This window comes from Dermacentor albipictus, chromosome 5, assembly GCF_038994185.2.
Source record: "Dermacentor albipictus isolate Rhodes 1998 colony chromosome 5, USDA_Dalb.pri_finalv2, whole genome shotgun sequence".
In the NCBI taxonomy this organism is placed as follows: domain Eukaryota; kingdom Metazoa; phylum Arthropoda; class Arachnida; order Ixodida; family Ixodidae; genus Dermacentor; species Dermacentor albipictus.
In genome coordinates, this window is record NC_091825.1 from 91,406,705 (window position 1) to 91,421,854 (window position 15,150).

General features: G+C 46.5%; 1 protein-coding gene across 4 annotated transcripts in view; it reads right to left on the minus strand.

Moving 5' to 3' along the window:
- The window catches only part of LOC139059937 (relaxin receptor 1-like), a 227,199-nt gene extending 212,587 nt beyond the window's left edge, over positions 1-14,612 (minus strand). The window contains exon 1 of one of the 4 annotated variants that reach the window (XM_070538568.1): positions 14,424-14,612. Coding sequence is in view for 1 of the 4 variants with exons in the window: in XM_070538566.1 (XP_070394667.1) it covers positions 13,840-13,897 (58 nt within the window). In the remaining 3 variants the exon portion in view is untranslated. Of the gene's footprint in view, positions 1-13,839 lie in introns of all 4 variants that reach the window. The other 3 variants (XM_070538567.1, XM_070538566.1, XM_070538570.1) reach the window with 3 other exon arrangements.
- Between the last annotated feature and the right edge of the window lie 538 nt (positions 14,613-15,150).

Genomic DNA, 15,150 nt, shown 5'->3' on the forward strand with positions numbered 1-15,150 from the left:
TGCGCTGTCTTTGATATATGCTTCTCGGAACTCATAATTAGTTAGTGCGCCAATTCAGCCCCAGAGGAAGTCGTCGCATCGCCTACAGCATGATTCGAGGAACGCCAACCGCGAAGAAGTCGGCCTTTCGCGAAAACCAACAGCCACGCGTACAATAGCGTTTGACTGTTAAAGATTTTTTTTTTTTTGCCTGGTCCACCGCAGTATCGCGTCTGTCAGCATGTCAACCTATACAGGCTCTGCACGTTGACCCCTTAGGCATGCCTATGCGCACATCATCCTTCTACACAATCAAGCAATTAATAACGACATCGAAGATGTAATTATAATGTCACTTTACAGGTATATCTAATGTGCATAGGCCTCTTGATAAAATAGCACATGGTATTCAATGGTTTCGTTAAAATATTCTGTGTTAGGCCTACCACCCCCTCCCCGCCCCCCCCCCCTCATTTTGGCGCCACTGTGTGGGGGAACTGCATAAGCGACACTGTGCTAGAGCTCATTACTGACCAAGCCATGGAGAATGAGTATTTGCCACTGCGACACATGGGTTTATAGAAGCCTTAGTTATACTTGCATATTTCTGCTGTGAGATAAGATACCCCCTGTCTGGCTACTCTGGTGAGAGGGGGTGCATTATACACATGTATGGTTCTTCTCTCTGCATGCACTTCGCCACAAACTTTCCCCGACAAGAATAAAACATTGCCGAAGCCTCAACCTGTGCGCCCACACAAATTGATGTATGGGGTTTTATGGCGCAAGGGCCAATGTATGGTCAAAGAGCGCCATGTGCGCCCACACAAAGAGAGAGAGAGAGAGAGAGCAAATGATAAATGAAAGGTAGGGTGGCTCTTGCTTGCAGTTCTGCACAGCTTGTAAAACGCGACGTGCGTAATGACAAACGCTGCGTGACATTAAAGCCGTGAACTTTGCAGTGCGCAAGCGTTACACGAAGCAACACGTCGCATAAAGGTGAAATCAAGGCGATTGCACGCATCGACATTACGTTGAACACGGCATTTAGATAACCACTTCGCGCTGGCTTCGCATCACGCAGATTTCAATGCACGCGTTCAATTAAAATAACTTCATTCGTTATACCAGTCAAAATAATCAGTAAATAAAACATGTAACGCTTTCCGGTGGTTGCGGCGTCAACGGGAACGTTAACAAAGGGCGAGGAGGTTATTAAACCTCTCGCGCAGAAAGATCGAGCAAGAGCGGCCGAGTTGGCGATGTGTTTCACTGTTCTATGCAGGTGGATAGCGCGAAAGGCGTGCTGCAACAACAGCACGCCCTTTGTCGCGTCAATCGCACCTCCAGGGCGGCACCGCGGCGGCGAGGCGCCGATGGCATTTTCCGCAAAGCACTTGGACGCCCACTATTTGCTGGAGACACGTGGAAACAGTTGTGCCTCCCATGAAAAGCTTCGATGCAGCAAGCTTCATGCAGCTGTCAGCTCGCGCGACTGTGCTGGAACGCCAGTTTGAAGGCTTGAACAAATGTCAGCTCAACTTAGAGAGAAAGTCACTAACTTTAGCAAGTCTTTAATCACATTAGCGTCAAGCCAATCCCTCATAGTGACTGAATGAGCAATTATCAGAGGTAAAAAACAACAAAAAACAAACAAACATTTGCAGTTTTTTTCGGCTTTCAGCGAAGTTAGTGATTTTTTTTCTCTTTATTTTTGTGCAAGTGACTAGTGAATATGTTCAGGCAAAATTTGTCGAGGGGCTTTGGCTATGTTCATTCCATATCCCCCATTTCCAAGGGGGACATGTGCGTCTTTCTTTGTGAGTATGTGCTTCTAAATAGCTGCAGTCTATAAATGTCGTCGGTGACCTGTTTCCGGCTCGCGAATCACTTCCGGCATCTGCCGCCAAAAGAAGCGCAGCCTTCGACATGCGGCTTTGTTATCCAGAGAAGGCCATCACCGGGGGTGGATTAGGGCGTCGCCTATATAGCATATGCCAAAGAGGTGAGCCGTCTGAGCGCCTTCAAAGTAGCCTGTCTAGGCAAATCGCAAACTTGGGATATGCTGTTTTAGGAAATTGGGGGCAGTTTCCACTTTTCACATTGCGAACACTGACTTGCCGCCAGACGAAGTTATTTGAAGCTGTAGTTTGTAAGAAGTAATAAGGAATACGGCAACAAACACTCAAAGCGCCCGCGCACATATACACAAGAGTGTATACCAAACAAATCTTCATGACGATCACTTAAGGACTATTTGCTCAAAATGAACGAATCGGGCCATCGTGAGGTGGCGGGTTTGTACGTACATAAAAAAAGTTACCAGCACTGATCTGTAGATATACGGCACTTTCTTGCAGCCAACGTTCTTGATATAGCCAAGTATTATACACAGGACATCCTCATCAGTAACGATGGTAGTTTAGCTTTGTAGATGACTGAAAAGATACGCCATGACCGTTTAGTCGGCAATTTGGTTGTTGGGAGTTCAGCGTCCCGAAGCGACACAAGTGAATGAGAGATGCCGCAGCGAAGGTCTCAGGGTAAATTTCACGAACTGGTGTTTTTTAGCTGACATCCAAAACTCGGCTATGGGCGTTTTCGCGCTCTCGAAAGCATCGGAACACGTACGCCACCACCTGGAATCGAACTAAGCACCTCGGGGTCAGCAGTACCAAGCCAATGCACTCGCCATGGCTGCATGCACTAAGCAGCCATGCCGAGTGGGCCGCTTTACGTTTTTAGTAGGGGTGTGCGAATATTGCAATTTTCGAATACGAATCGAATACGAATAAGGCGAAAAACTGTCTTCGAATATCGAATCGAATATCGAATATATGTGTAGTATTAAAATATTGCAAAACGAGGTAACAATAGCTTTATTACCCTTTTAAAAATAATATTGGATTTTACGAGGCTGCTTCAGGTTAAAGAGGCACTCATTCTAGGTAATGCACTCAGGTAATGTAAGGTAATGCTCTGTCAGGTAAACGCTTGTTACAGATTATCGCGAAGGAAAATTGACTGCTCAACATGTTCAGAAAGTAAAGGCTCTCTATGCACTGTGACAACATTGGTCCAGGTAACATTTTCTAGGTGCATATTTTATTGCGCATACTTACGAAGCCCGAAAGTACATCATATATTGTTATGAAAGAGCCCTGGAATAAAGCTTGGTAAAAAAAATCGAAACTGATCATGTCTCACGGACCTGATGCAGATAGACTGGAACAGAGCGTACACATCTTTAGTAAGGTTCGTTACAGCACTTAAGATCACAGTGCTGTAACGCTGCGTCGTCGTTCTGTACCTTCTTTTGTACTTGTTTTGTGTTGCGCTGTAACGAACCTTACTATGAATCCCAACCAACTGGCCCAACTTGCCATCTTGATGCAGAGCATACAGATAATGAGCGGATCATGTGAAGCTCTCAGTGGATAAACATGTTCTTAGGAGAATGTGGAGCAAGCGTATAATTCGTTAATTGCGAAATTATTCACAGTCTGTCCGAATATTCGCCGTTTCGACCATTATTCGGCCGTCCTCGAATATTCGGGAAATTACGAATATGTATTTCTCGAATCGAATACGCTTCGAACAAGGAAAATATTCGATTCGTATTCGAAATTTCGAATATTCGCACACCCCTAGTTTTTAGAGTTTCGTACTAGTGCGAACGTGCTGTCATATTCGCCGCGGTACAGCTTATTGCTTATGACGTTGCGCTGTTGGGCCCGAGGTCGTGGGTTGGGCTCTGGCCGCGGCGGCCGCATATCGATGATGCCGAAGTGTAAACGCGCTCATGGTCAAAGCCCATGGCGAGCCCCAGATGGTCAAAATTATTCTGCAGTCCCTCACTACGGCGTGCCTCGTAATGAAACCGTGGTTTAAGCGCGTGAGACCCGAGAATTTTGATGTAGTTGCTTGACCTGCTTCGACACTTTCATACGCACACGTATATCGAGGGTCTTTTGCTAAATAATTGCTCTAGCGCATTATACGTGGAAAGATACAAAGTTGCAAGTCTTCACGCAACTGGCCTCGTTTAGCGGTTTCAAAAGGGTCCGCCGTTCCGCCGGAAAGGTGAAGCACCGACTGCGATAGCAAATTAGTAGATAGCTGTACGAAGTAAGGATAGTAGGTTTATCGGCCGTATACACTTGTAAACATTCGCTTACTATCTAAATTAACAATAATAGAATGTGTGAGGCTGAGTCAACGAGGATGCAGAAAGAAACAGGCACAGAGAAAGAGCGTTGTCCTTGTGTGTCTGCTTCTTTCCACGTCCTTGTTCAGTAGTGCTTACACATTCTATCATGAATTCAAACAACTTGCCCGTCAACATGTTTTAACTAAATTGTCCAGCACGGTGTCACGAGCGAACACATCGTTCCATGACAGCGGAAACTGTTAGTGAAAACGCTGGAGTTAGAAATCGAGGCAGCAGCCGTGAGCCAATTGACCTCCGTGCATCCGTCGCTTGAAGGCGTACGAAACATCGAAAACACAGTGCATACGAAGCTACCGGCACTACACGCACTCTGCAAACAGCGCAAATCGCTTTGAAGATGAGGCCCGCGCGGGCGTGCACTTTCGACACGTCGCAGATGGCTCTCAAGACAAACAAGCCTCGGCCACGCGTCCCTGCGGCGTCCGCCAAAGCGTTTACTACGGCGTCCGCGATTCGTGTGGCTAGCGCCGTAGTAGACGCTGAAATGTCTCCACTCTGTAGGGAGTGGCGGGCGAGAAAGACATCTAGACACCCTGGCCACCGCCGGAGAAGAACGCCACTCCTCCCGCGCCTGTCTCCCATTGCCATAGAGCCATTGCCTCGCGCGCCACAGGAGAGGGCACGCATCCGAGCTGCGTTCCTCGCTCGTGCACGCGAAATTGAACCGCGTTCGCCGGCTCACCCTCACACGCTTTCACTCATACGGAACCTCACGGCGACGGCGACGGCAGAAATGCCCCAGGAGTGTCCATATAATTGCTGTCGCAATAAAACAATCAGCGTATGCACAGCTATCCAAAGTTCGCTGCACTGGAAAGGCTCGTGGGAAAGCGGAGCCGATCTCCGGGTACTATGTCATTGCTGTTTGATTTTCATTGCAGTTGCCTTGTGTTCTCCTAAAATGTACTGTTTTCTCTGTAATAATTGTGACTTAATTATCTTTTACGCTACCTAAGTTTCACTATATTATTACTTTTGTTACACTCTTTTAGTATGATATACAAACTATGACCAGTGCCTGTGATCGCCCCCCCCCCCCTCTCCATGTAATAGCCTCGTAATGAGGGCCTTTGGGGGTATTTTTGAATAAATAAATAAATACACGTACATGCCTGGTGGTGCTACTTCACTCGTTTAAACGAAAATAAAAGAAAGAGATGTAGTCACCCTATAATGGTTACGGCTGCTCTTTTTTTTTTCATAGCAGAAATATCCACGAATATATAGTTCTAAAAGACAAAGGCTAATCGCACCCCATTGAGTTCGTAAACAAAGTAACAAAGTCCCACAAATGGCCTCGATGTAGACGGCAATGAGCATGTGAACAGATGAGGAATTACAGAATTAAAATAATACACGCACAGGATATGACAGTCAAAAATGAGTTTCAGTGCAGAATACAAGAGAATATGACACTTGATGCACAAGCGCTAGAGACTAGAAATAATAAAAAGAAGTTGTAGTTACATTTTCTGTCTATTCAGTGCGACATGTAGTATTGCTAAGGATGTCTGTATTTGCGTAAAACATGTTAGAGTGCGTTCAATGCTTTTCGCTCTTTTGTTTCTGATGGCCATGGGCCAAGCAATTTTGCGAGTGAGAATTGTTCGAAATGATTACGTGAGCCCCGTGAAGCGGCTGACGCATCGTGATTTCACGAATCTTGCTAAAAAGCGTTGAGGTATGGTAACTACGCTGGTGCTTCACGTGCTTATCATAACCTGATCTGCCGCTGTTCATCATTGTGCCTGATGCACTAAATGTAATCTAACAGTTACTACCTGGAACTCAACACTTGTGCTTAGCGTACTAGCTGTAACCTAACTAATCTGCACCTTCGCTAACACAGAACATAAAAACATTGAAAAATAATAAACAGCGGCACCTGATCGTTCGTATGGTTCAACTTACGCTTGGTGCCTCACAATAGCTAGCAAACAGTTTGTCGATAAGCAGCTTCATGTGCAACATATGATTTCCGTTATCGGATTAAACTACGTTAAGCATTCAGTTTATAACTCGAGCGTCGCTTAACTTCAAGTTGTTTGAGCACAGCCTTCTTCAAGCACTTCAAGCGCCGAGTGCCGCCGCCGCCGGCTTGGCGCATGCGCTCTCCGCAGCTGGGTCGCTGTCTGACCACGTGACTCGCCGTGCGCCTGGCTAAGAGGGGCGCCGTGCCGACACCCTCTGAGAACTTAAGGCCTTCTAGCTGACACTTTCGCCTTGAGCTACGTCACGCATAAGAGGCCTACATAGAAGTTCCGTGAAGCGTGCTACAAAGCTAGGAGCGGCGCACCTGTGTTGAAAATTAATCGCGGAACATATACAATGGTTAACTCCGGCTATTCGGAGAAGACCAGGGGTGCGACAGCGGCAACAACAATTCGATTAGTTCAGGAGCCCTGCCGCTCCCTGAATAGCTTCGGGGTTAAACAAGTACCGGCATGCTCGGCCATGCTCTTCCACATTTTCGTGCGTTCATGTTGCACATGAACGGCATTTTTTTCTTGACGTGATCAGTGCATGTAGTGTCAACACTTGCGCTGTGCTTGCGATTGTGTGTACAGCGAGTCTTCATTGCCCCGGAATGCAGAGTGTCATTGTTGCTTTCCATATAGGAGGTTGTGGCCAAGTACTGCACCAGGGTGGCCAATCCTGCTCTGGTTACCGGTCTGATCACCGGGATCAGGCCACGCTCAGGCCTTTTTATGCAATTTTATCAACACGTGGACTTTTTTTAATCCGGTGGAAAATTGCGCGACACCGGGATTCGAACCATGGACCTCTTGCACGTGAGGCGGGTGTTCTATCTCTACGCCACCGCTGCACCACTGTAACGTCGGAAGAAGTAAAGAAAGCCTTGCTTGCAAAGGGGGAAGGCAGCTGGAAAGGATCAGGTAACAGCAGATTTGTTGGAGGATGGTGGGCAGATTGTTTTGGAGAAACTGGCCACCCTGTATACGCAATGCCTCATGACTTCGAGCGTACCGGAATCTTGGAAAAACGCTAACATAATCCTAATCCATAAGAAAGGGGACGCCAAAGACTTGAAAAATTACAGACCGATCAGCTTACTGTCCATTGCCTACAAAGTATTTAGTAAGGTAATTGCAAATAGAATCAGGAACACCTTAACTTCCATCAACCAAAGGACCAGGCAGGATTCCGTAAAGGCTACTCAACAATAGACCACATTCATACTATCAGTCACGTGATAGAAAAATGTGCGGAATGTAACCTACCTTTATATATAGCTTTCATTGATTACGAGAAAGCGTTTGATTCAGTCGAAACCTCAGCAGTCATGGAAGCATTGCGGAATCAGGGTGTAGACGAGCCGTATGTAAAAATACTGAAAGATATCTATTGCGGCTCCAAAGCCACCGTAGTCCTCCATAAACAAAGCAACAACATCCCAATAAAGAAAGGCGTCAAGCAAGGAGATACGATCTCTCCAATGCTATCACAGCGTGTTTACAGGAGGTATTCAGAGACCTGGATTGGGAAGAATTGGGGATAAGAGTTATTGGAGAATGCCTTAGTAACTTGCGATTCACTGATGATATTGCCTTGCTTAGTAACTCAGGGGACCAACTGCAATGCATGCTCACTGACCTTTAGAGGGAAAGCCGAAGTGTGGGTCTAAAAATTAATCTGCAGAAAACTAAATTAATATTTAACAATCTCGGAAGAGAACAGCAGTTTACGATAGGTAGTGAGGCACTGGAAGTGGTAAGGGAATACATCTACATAGGACAGGTAGTGACTGCGGATCCAGGTCATGAGACTGAAATAATCAGAAGATAAGAATGGGCTGGGGTGCGTTTGGCAGGCATTCTCAGATCCTGAACAGCAGGTTGCCATTATCCCTCAAGAGAAAAGATTATAACAGCTGTGTCTTACCAGTACTCACGTACGGGGCAGAAACCTGGAGGCTTACGAAAAGGGTTCTACTTAAATTGAGGATGACGCAACAAGCTATGGAAAGAAGAATGATAGGTGTAACGTTAAAGGATAAGAAAAGAGCTGATTGGGTGAGGGAACAAACACGAGTTAATGATATCTTAGTTGAAATCAAAAAAAAGCAATGGGCATGGGCAGGACACGTAATGAGGAGGGAAGATAACCGATGGTCATTAAGAGTTACGGAATGGAATCCAAGGGAAGGGAAGCGTAGCAGAGGGCGGCAGAAAGTTAGGTGGGCGGATGAGATTAAGAGGTTTGCAGGGACAACATGGCCACAATTAGTACAAGACCGGGGTAGTTGGAGAAGTATGGGAGAGGCCTTTGCCCTGCAGTGGGCGTAACCAGGCTGCTGATGATGATGATGTAGAGTGCAATGCCAAGATATGCCTAATAAGTGCTGCATGCCCAATTGCCGAGGCAATTACATGTAAACATCGGGGCTGAAAAATTATCTCTTCAGGTTTCCGCAAGATGAGGAAACCCAGAGTGCCTGGATTAGGGCGCTACCACGTGCAAACTTCATTGCATTACCACACTCCAGGGTAAGATGTTCAGAACTTCTTTAAACAGTTAGTTTTGAAAAATACGGAAAGGTTAACTGCTCAGTTACAGGAAGTGCCTTTACAGAAAGTGATGATTCTTCAGAGTTCGACGCCTGCGAGGATGGACACAAATGTGAATTTGTGTTAAGGCCCCTTTTGTGGCGTAGCACTAATATTTTATTGAAGAACTACTGCTTCAAGATGAATAACAAAATCTCGGATGCCAAAGCTAAGGCACCGAAGAGAAAAGCTGAAACTCTGCGCAATAAGACAGCTGTCCCCTTGTAAATAGGTGCACGAATGCTTTATATCTCATTTCTAAACTTATTTTAGTTGTTGTAAGTTAGTGGACTGCGGCAATAAGATTGTTCATATGCATTTGTGAAGCTAATCGAGTACGTTACATTCATCATTGCCGCGCCATAAAAACCATAAGTACAAAAATACAGAAGGAAAAGTGTTTATGGATTCAATTTACTCGAATTAATAGGTATGAAGTGTGGGGTATAATAATAATAATAAAAAACGTACGTGACAAAGATGACAAAGCGCGGCGCTATAAGAAGCTGCTGGCATCAATACCTACACACTTAACAAAGCTATTTTGTACATGTGCCGGTAAATAAATGATCTGTAAGGTTGCTTAAAAGATATTGCGCGACATAAAAAACGACACGGACGTGAAAGAAGACGACACACCAAGCGCAAACGCTTGCGCTTGGTGTGTCGTCTTCTTTCACGTCCGTGTCGTTTTTTTATGTCGCGCAATATCTTTTAAGCAATGGATTACCAACTTGCCTGGAATGCTGCTCTCATTAAGATCTGTAAGGTGTCTGCTGCCCGTTCCCCATTTTCGACTGAAGAAAACGTGCGGAGCAGTCAGTGGAAGCATACTGCTGCTAGGTGAACCAAGCCGCGATCCCTTCATTGAATCCGTATGCCCAAGCGCGCCACCGGCCTGTTGTCCGTGACGTCACTCCCCGAGCACTCAGGCATTCTTGTCTAGGAGGTGTTGGCCGTGCTCACCTGGTCAGTGCGAGCTTGGCCACGAATGAGAGCGATGGCCGGCAGGCTTCTCTGAGCTGCTCTGAGTGTCGAGTGGGAGGGGGAGTGGGAGGCTCTGAGCCATCGTTGCCAAGGGGCGTCCGACCACCCCGCGGATATCGCACCATCGAGATCAATGTAGCGACCGCGTTCGCGCCCAGTCCGTTTGTGCTTTGAGGCTGCGAATGTTCGCGGCGTCTCCTTGAATGTCTAGCACTTGCGTTTTCCTTGTAACACAACAGGCGCTGCACCTTCGAACAATGCGTGTTTACCCAAGCCTAATCACAGTCATGTCTAGCCACCGAACTAGGCACATCCGTCATACCTGGCTTAACGAACATAACTACCGACTTCTACCTGTCTTCTAATAACTGAGGCTCGTCAATCACTGTTTCCGGTCATGAGAACTGCAGGAACATGCCGACATTATTTCCGCCTTCAAACACAGCATAAAAGCCACCCATGGGCTCTAGACCTAATCAAACAAGGTAGAAGTTATGTTTATAAAGAAATTCGAGAAAATCTTCATTTATTGCCAAGAAATTACTTTTGGAACTCAGACGTTGAATATCCTCCATGGCTGCTTGCACTTCCAGAAATCGAATTGTCAGCACACGGGATATTCAGAAAAAGAGACGTTCATTCAAACTGCTCAAGAACTAGCACTTTACCAAACATATATGAGGTACTCAGGATACAAACGCGTCTGTAAGATTGCTGCAGTACAGAAATATCTTCAACTTCAGCATTTAATATACCGCACCTCAATAAACAAGAATCATATAAGTTATCCCGTACGACATCGTCTACAACGGCTGAACTATTCGCAAACTTATGTGCGATAAAATTGATAACATTCGTAAGAAATGCACAAAAAGTGGGTAATTTTCAGCGATTCACAGGTGGCTCTAACATCACTCTGCAGAACAAACGGAAAAACAGTCAGTGGTAGTATAATGCACGAAACACTTAAAGACCTCGCAAAGGCAAGCCAAGCGAAGCATGAAATAGCATTTCAGTGGGCACCAGGGCATTGTAACATTCCTGGCAACACAGCAGCCGATGAAGCAGCACGACAAGCACACATCAAATATGATGCGGTTCCGCTCCCAATTTCAAAGAATTAATTACGCTGCCTTATAAGGACAAAGTTTTTAAAATGTGTAGAAATACGTGCTTTGACTAGAATTCTAAGAGCTTGGATTTCTATAGTATTGATCCGTTTATTGAATTTAAATCTCCATTATCATTAGAAAGAAATATGGAAACCCTTATTCATCCATTAGGGCTAGACACTGCCCACATAAAACATTTCTTACATAGAATTGGTCGTGCGGAAACCCCCGAATGTGATTGTGGATTTGTAGACGAAGGTATACATCGCCTCCCTCTATATTTCCCACATCATGACACACCAAGGCGCCGACTTAAAACAACTCTTAATACATTAGACCACCGACATTACAGTTTAAGGAAACTTTTAGGTCCTTGGCCAACAATGGCATTGCAGGAGAGAGCTTTAAAGCACTACATTGTTTTACAAAGACAGAAAGCTGAGCTAGTTGGTAAGGATTCATTAAGTGAAAAAGCTGAGGCGTGCAGACAGGACACAAGAGAAGTGGACGACACGAACATAGCGTTCCTGTGGTCCACTTATCTTGTGTCCTGTCTGTACGCCTAACCTTTTTTTGCATAATACATAGTTTTCTCGAAGACAGCGGCATTGTTGGCCGTTATTAAAGCTTTTAATATTCCTTTCATTTCAGTGTCACTGTATATCTGTATGTGTTTGTGGGTTATGTTACGTTGACTGTTCTGTTGTGACTACATGTGATAATGCCTTTACGCGATGTATGTACCTCCCGCTGACTAGAGACTGTATTATTAGGTGACAACATCATATGTATTTTTTAGAGTTTCTTCTACAGAACTGTGAAGTAATATAACTTGTATATTGTATGTACCATGTATTTGTTACGTCACAGTGTTACTGTGAAGAGGTTGCTTGACAAGTTCTGGTGCTTGCATTGACAGGTTATTTGATATGTACTTTTGAACCCTGCATGTTGTAGGCTAGACCCATTCGAGAGCTAAGGAGTAGCCGGCGCCTTAAGTTGTGCGTCAACATCTTATATCATATCAATAAAAAAGCCGTGATAATATATCTAATTATATTAAAAACAGCTAAATCAAAGTTTAACCAAGTGAAATCAAAATAACCAGGCTAAACTAAGGTTTCCCTTTGCATATCCAGGGTTATAGCTGAGCTAAGCAGCAGCCAATTTTTTCGGTTCTCCTTCTCGAACTTCGATCTTTCGCAACACATCCATCAAGATTTCCCGTCGCCAGAAATTCGAAGAAGTGGCGGTGTATACTTTGTTTGGTAACGGGAACGAGAGGCCTCATTGGTGTTTGATAATCAGGAGTGCCCGTTTGTTCGAATTAAATAACAGTAACCTAAATATACTGTGCCCCAGCTGAATAAGAACGAGTGCCATCACGAGAGGAGCTAGAATAAAGCAAAATTTATTGAATGAAATGTCGAAAACGCCCTGCAAACCCAAAAAGAAGGATTTATAGCCTCCGTGCCCTTGACTCCCGAGGCCCTTAGTGTGAAGTGCCAGCAAGCCCAACGCGCATGCTTGTGCGTCGGTCCGTGGGAGGAGAAGGAGGTGCGTGCGCGTGGTATATATAGCCTGCCAAGCGATGTCAATCAGCACTCCGTCGCACAAGACAACGTGTAGTACAGTCAACTGAGGAACAAAGTTGCGGGCCGCGGAGCAAGAAAGTGAGAAGACAACTATACCGCAAAACTAAGATGTCGATAGCACTCCAGATGTCAACAGGGCCTCCGGATTAATTTTTGCCACCTGGGTTTCCCTTTCACGTGCACACAATGTACGGTATACAAGCGTGTTTTCATTGCATCCCTCCCCCTCCACCCCCCCGCCGCCATCGTAATGCGGCCGCTCCGTCCGGGATCGAACCCAAGACATCCAGCTCAGCAGGCAGCGCCACTCCACATAGCCACTGAGCTACCGTGACGGGTGCACAGTGAACTGCAGTGATAATTTCTGCGCACTATATCGTCACAGTATTGCGGAAAATCTATCGGCAGAAGGAAAAATGCTTGATGCAAAAGCATCCACGATATCATTTTTTAAAATTTTTATGTGTTCCTGACTCCTCTCAACAGCTGAAGATGCACCCGGTGGTTAAGGTGACAGCGTTCTTCTCTAACTGCGATGTTCCCGCAAATCAAGCAATGGAGTGGCCTAACAACTGTGCGTTTTAGTGGACCGAGAGTAACGTCACATTGTCTTCTTTTGTACCTACGTCGGTCCCATTATACACTGACAACGCATTTGGGAGCTATCAGCCTCCAGTGTGCACTTGTTTTCTTTAGCGCTCGTAGGCTGGGTAAGAAGCTGTAGCGGGGCCCTCGGCAGTGGCGTAGCAACAGGGGGAGGCCGGGGCGCCGTGAGCCCCAGGTGCGAGGGGCCAGTGGGGGGAGGGGGGGTGTCATATACGTTTGAAGGCATCCCTATTTCCGCCGGCTAAACTCCGGGGGGGGGGGGGGGTGACAGAAGACCTATGGGACCCGGGTGCCAGACGACCTAGCTACGCCACTGGCCCTCGGGTTCCACACATCATTCCTAATAAATGAGCCTTAACGTTATCTTATCGCTACTTTCTGATTAAAGCGACTCCCATGACAACCCAAAACGAACAACAAAAGCGACAACGAAAAATCATTTTGCAGCGCTTCGTTACCAAATCACGATCAGTTGCGACCGCTGAAATGCAAATAAGGCGCTTGCACTGAGCGTTCGGATTTCGTCGCCAGCTCCAACTGCCGTTTATGCAAATACAATAATCCAAACACGCCGAACGCGCCCAGGAACGTTGCGAGACGTGAACACTAGCTCCCCCAACGCGTCACACGCTATGAAACAAGTAATCAGATTCGAATGACGAAATCATATATATATATATATATATATATATATATATATATATATATATATATATATATATATATATATATATATATATATGCATAACTGCGCCACTTACCTGTAGTCACGACTGCTTCCAGCCTTGAACGTCCCCGTTGGATACCGCACCAAAACATGCACACACGCACGCGCACACACAAACACACGCATTCAACTCACGGGCACAAGGAGGTCGCGCACCTCTCGGCGTCCAACAAACGCGAACTCGGCGACGACAACCTTTGCAGAGTTCTTGCCGACGGCGCCTCCAGATTCCATCTATAGCGTAGAGGGCGCAGCATTTGCGGCCGGTCGACGAAACCCGACGACGCTCTCTAATCGTGTCATCGTCAGCAACGTTCTCTGCGCTGTTGGCGTTTCGCGAGAACAACGATTAAAGAAAAAAAGAAAGAAATAATCGAAGGAATTGTCGAGACGCGCGTCGCCAAGTGTCACCGCAAGGCGAGGGAACAGGAGCGCGTTATACACACGCGGCGACACAACACGCTGTGCCCGCAAAGCACACGACGGGGGTCGTCTTCGGGCTGAACGATCTCACGCACTAGTGCACGAGGGACAGAAAACGGCGTTGCTGCTGCATTTACACGGCACAAATACAGAAAGCATGGAAGAAGAAAAGCGAAAAAAAGTAGATGGAGGAACCTTTCGATGCAATAAGCTCAAGCCACACGCTCTACAGCAGACGACGTGGAACGTGCACCTGTAGATCTCAGGATAGCTCCTCTGGTCGCTTGGAGCGCTCCCACTCGGAAGAGCTTGCGCTCGGAGTGCGCGAGGTGACAGCTGCTGTCTCGGGCAGGAGCGCAACTGCCGACGCGCCGCCTGTTAGAACCGCGCGGTTTTTCTTTTTCGGCGGGAGAGCGAGAACCGCTGATACGATGAGGGCGCGCCGAGCTAGCAGCAGCAGCAGCAGCAACAGCGCGCGCGCTGCGGGAGACTGCAGCGCCGAGCCCGGCCCTGGTGGGGGTTCTGAGCGCGCCTCAGCTTGTCTCTTTTCTAGAGAACAAACAGACGGCGAACAGAATTGTAAACGAGAGAAGCAGAAAAAAAATGTGAGCGTTGCGGGTTCCAGAGAATGCATAACGTTCCGCGTGACAGAAGGAATTTTTGACATATCGCAGCACAATGTAGCACGCCGCGACTATATAGGAAACGAACAACGCGGCTGCAACACGCGGCTTGTAAGGCGTACAGCCGGGTCGCCTTCGGGGTTAACGACCTAAGGAAGCATTTGCAAAAAATAAAGGGCAAAATTCTGCTTCATTTTTCTGTAGTATTCACGGCATGCTCAGCACCGTCGCAATGAAACTCTCTGACGGCGGTTCAAACATATGTAGGGTGTCAACTACACTCGAGCGGCTGTACAACG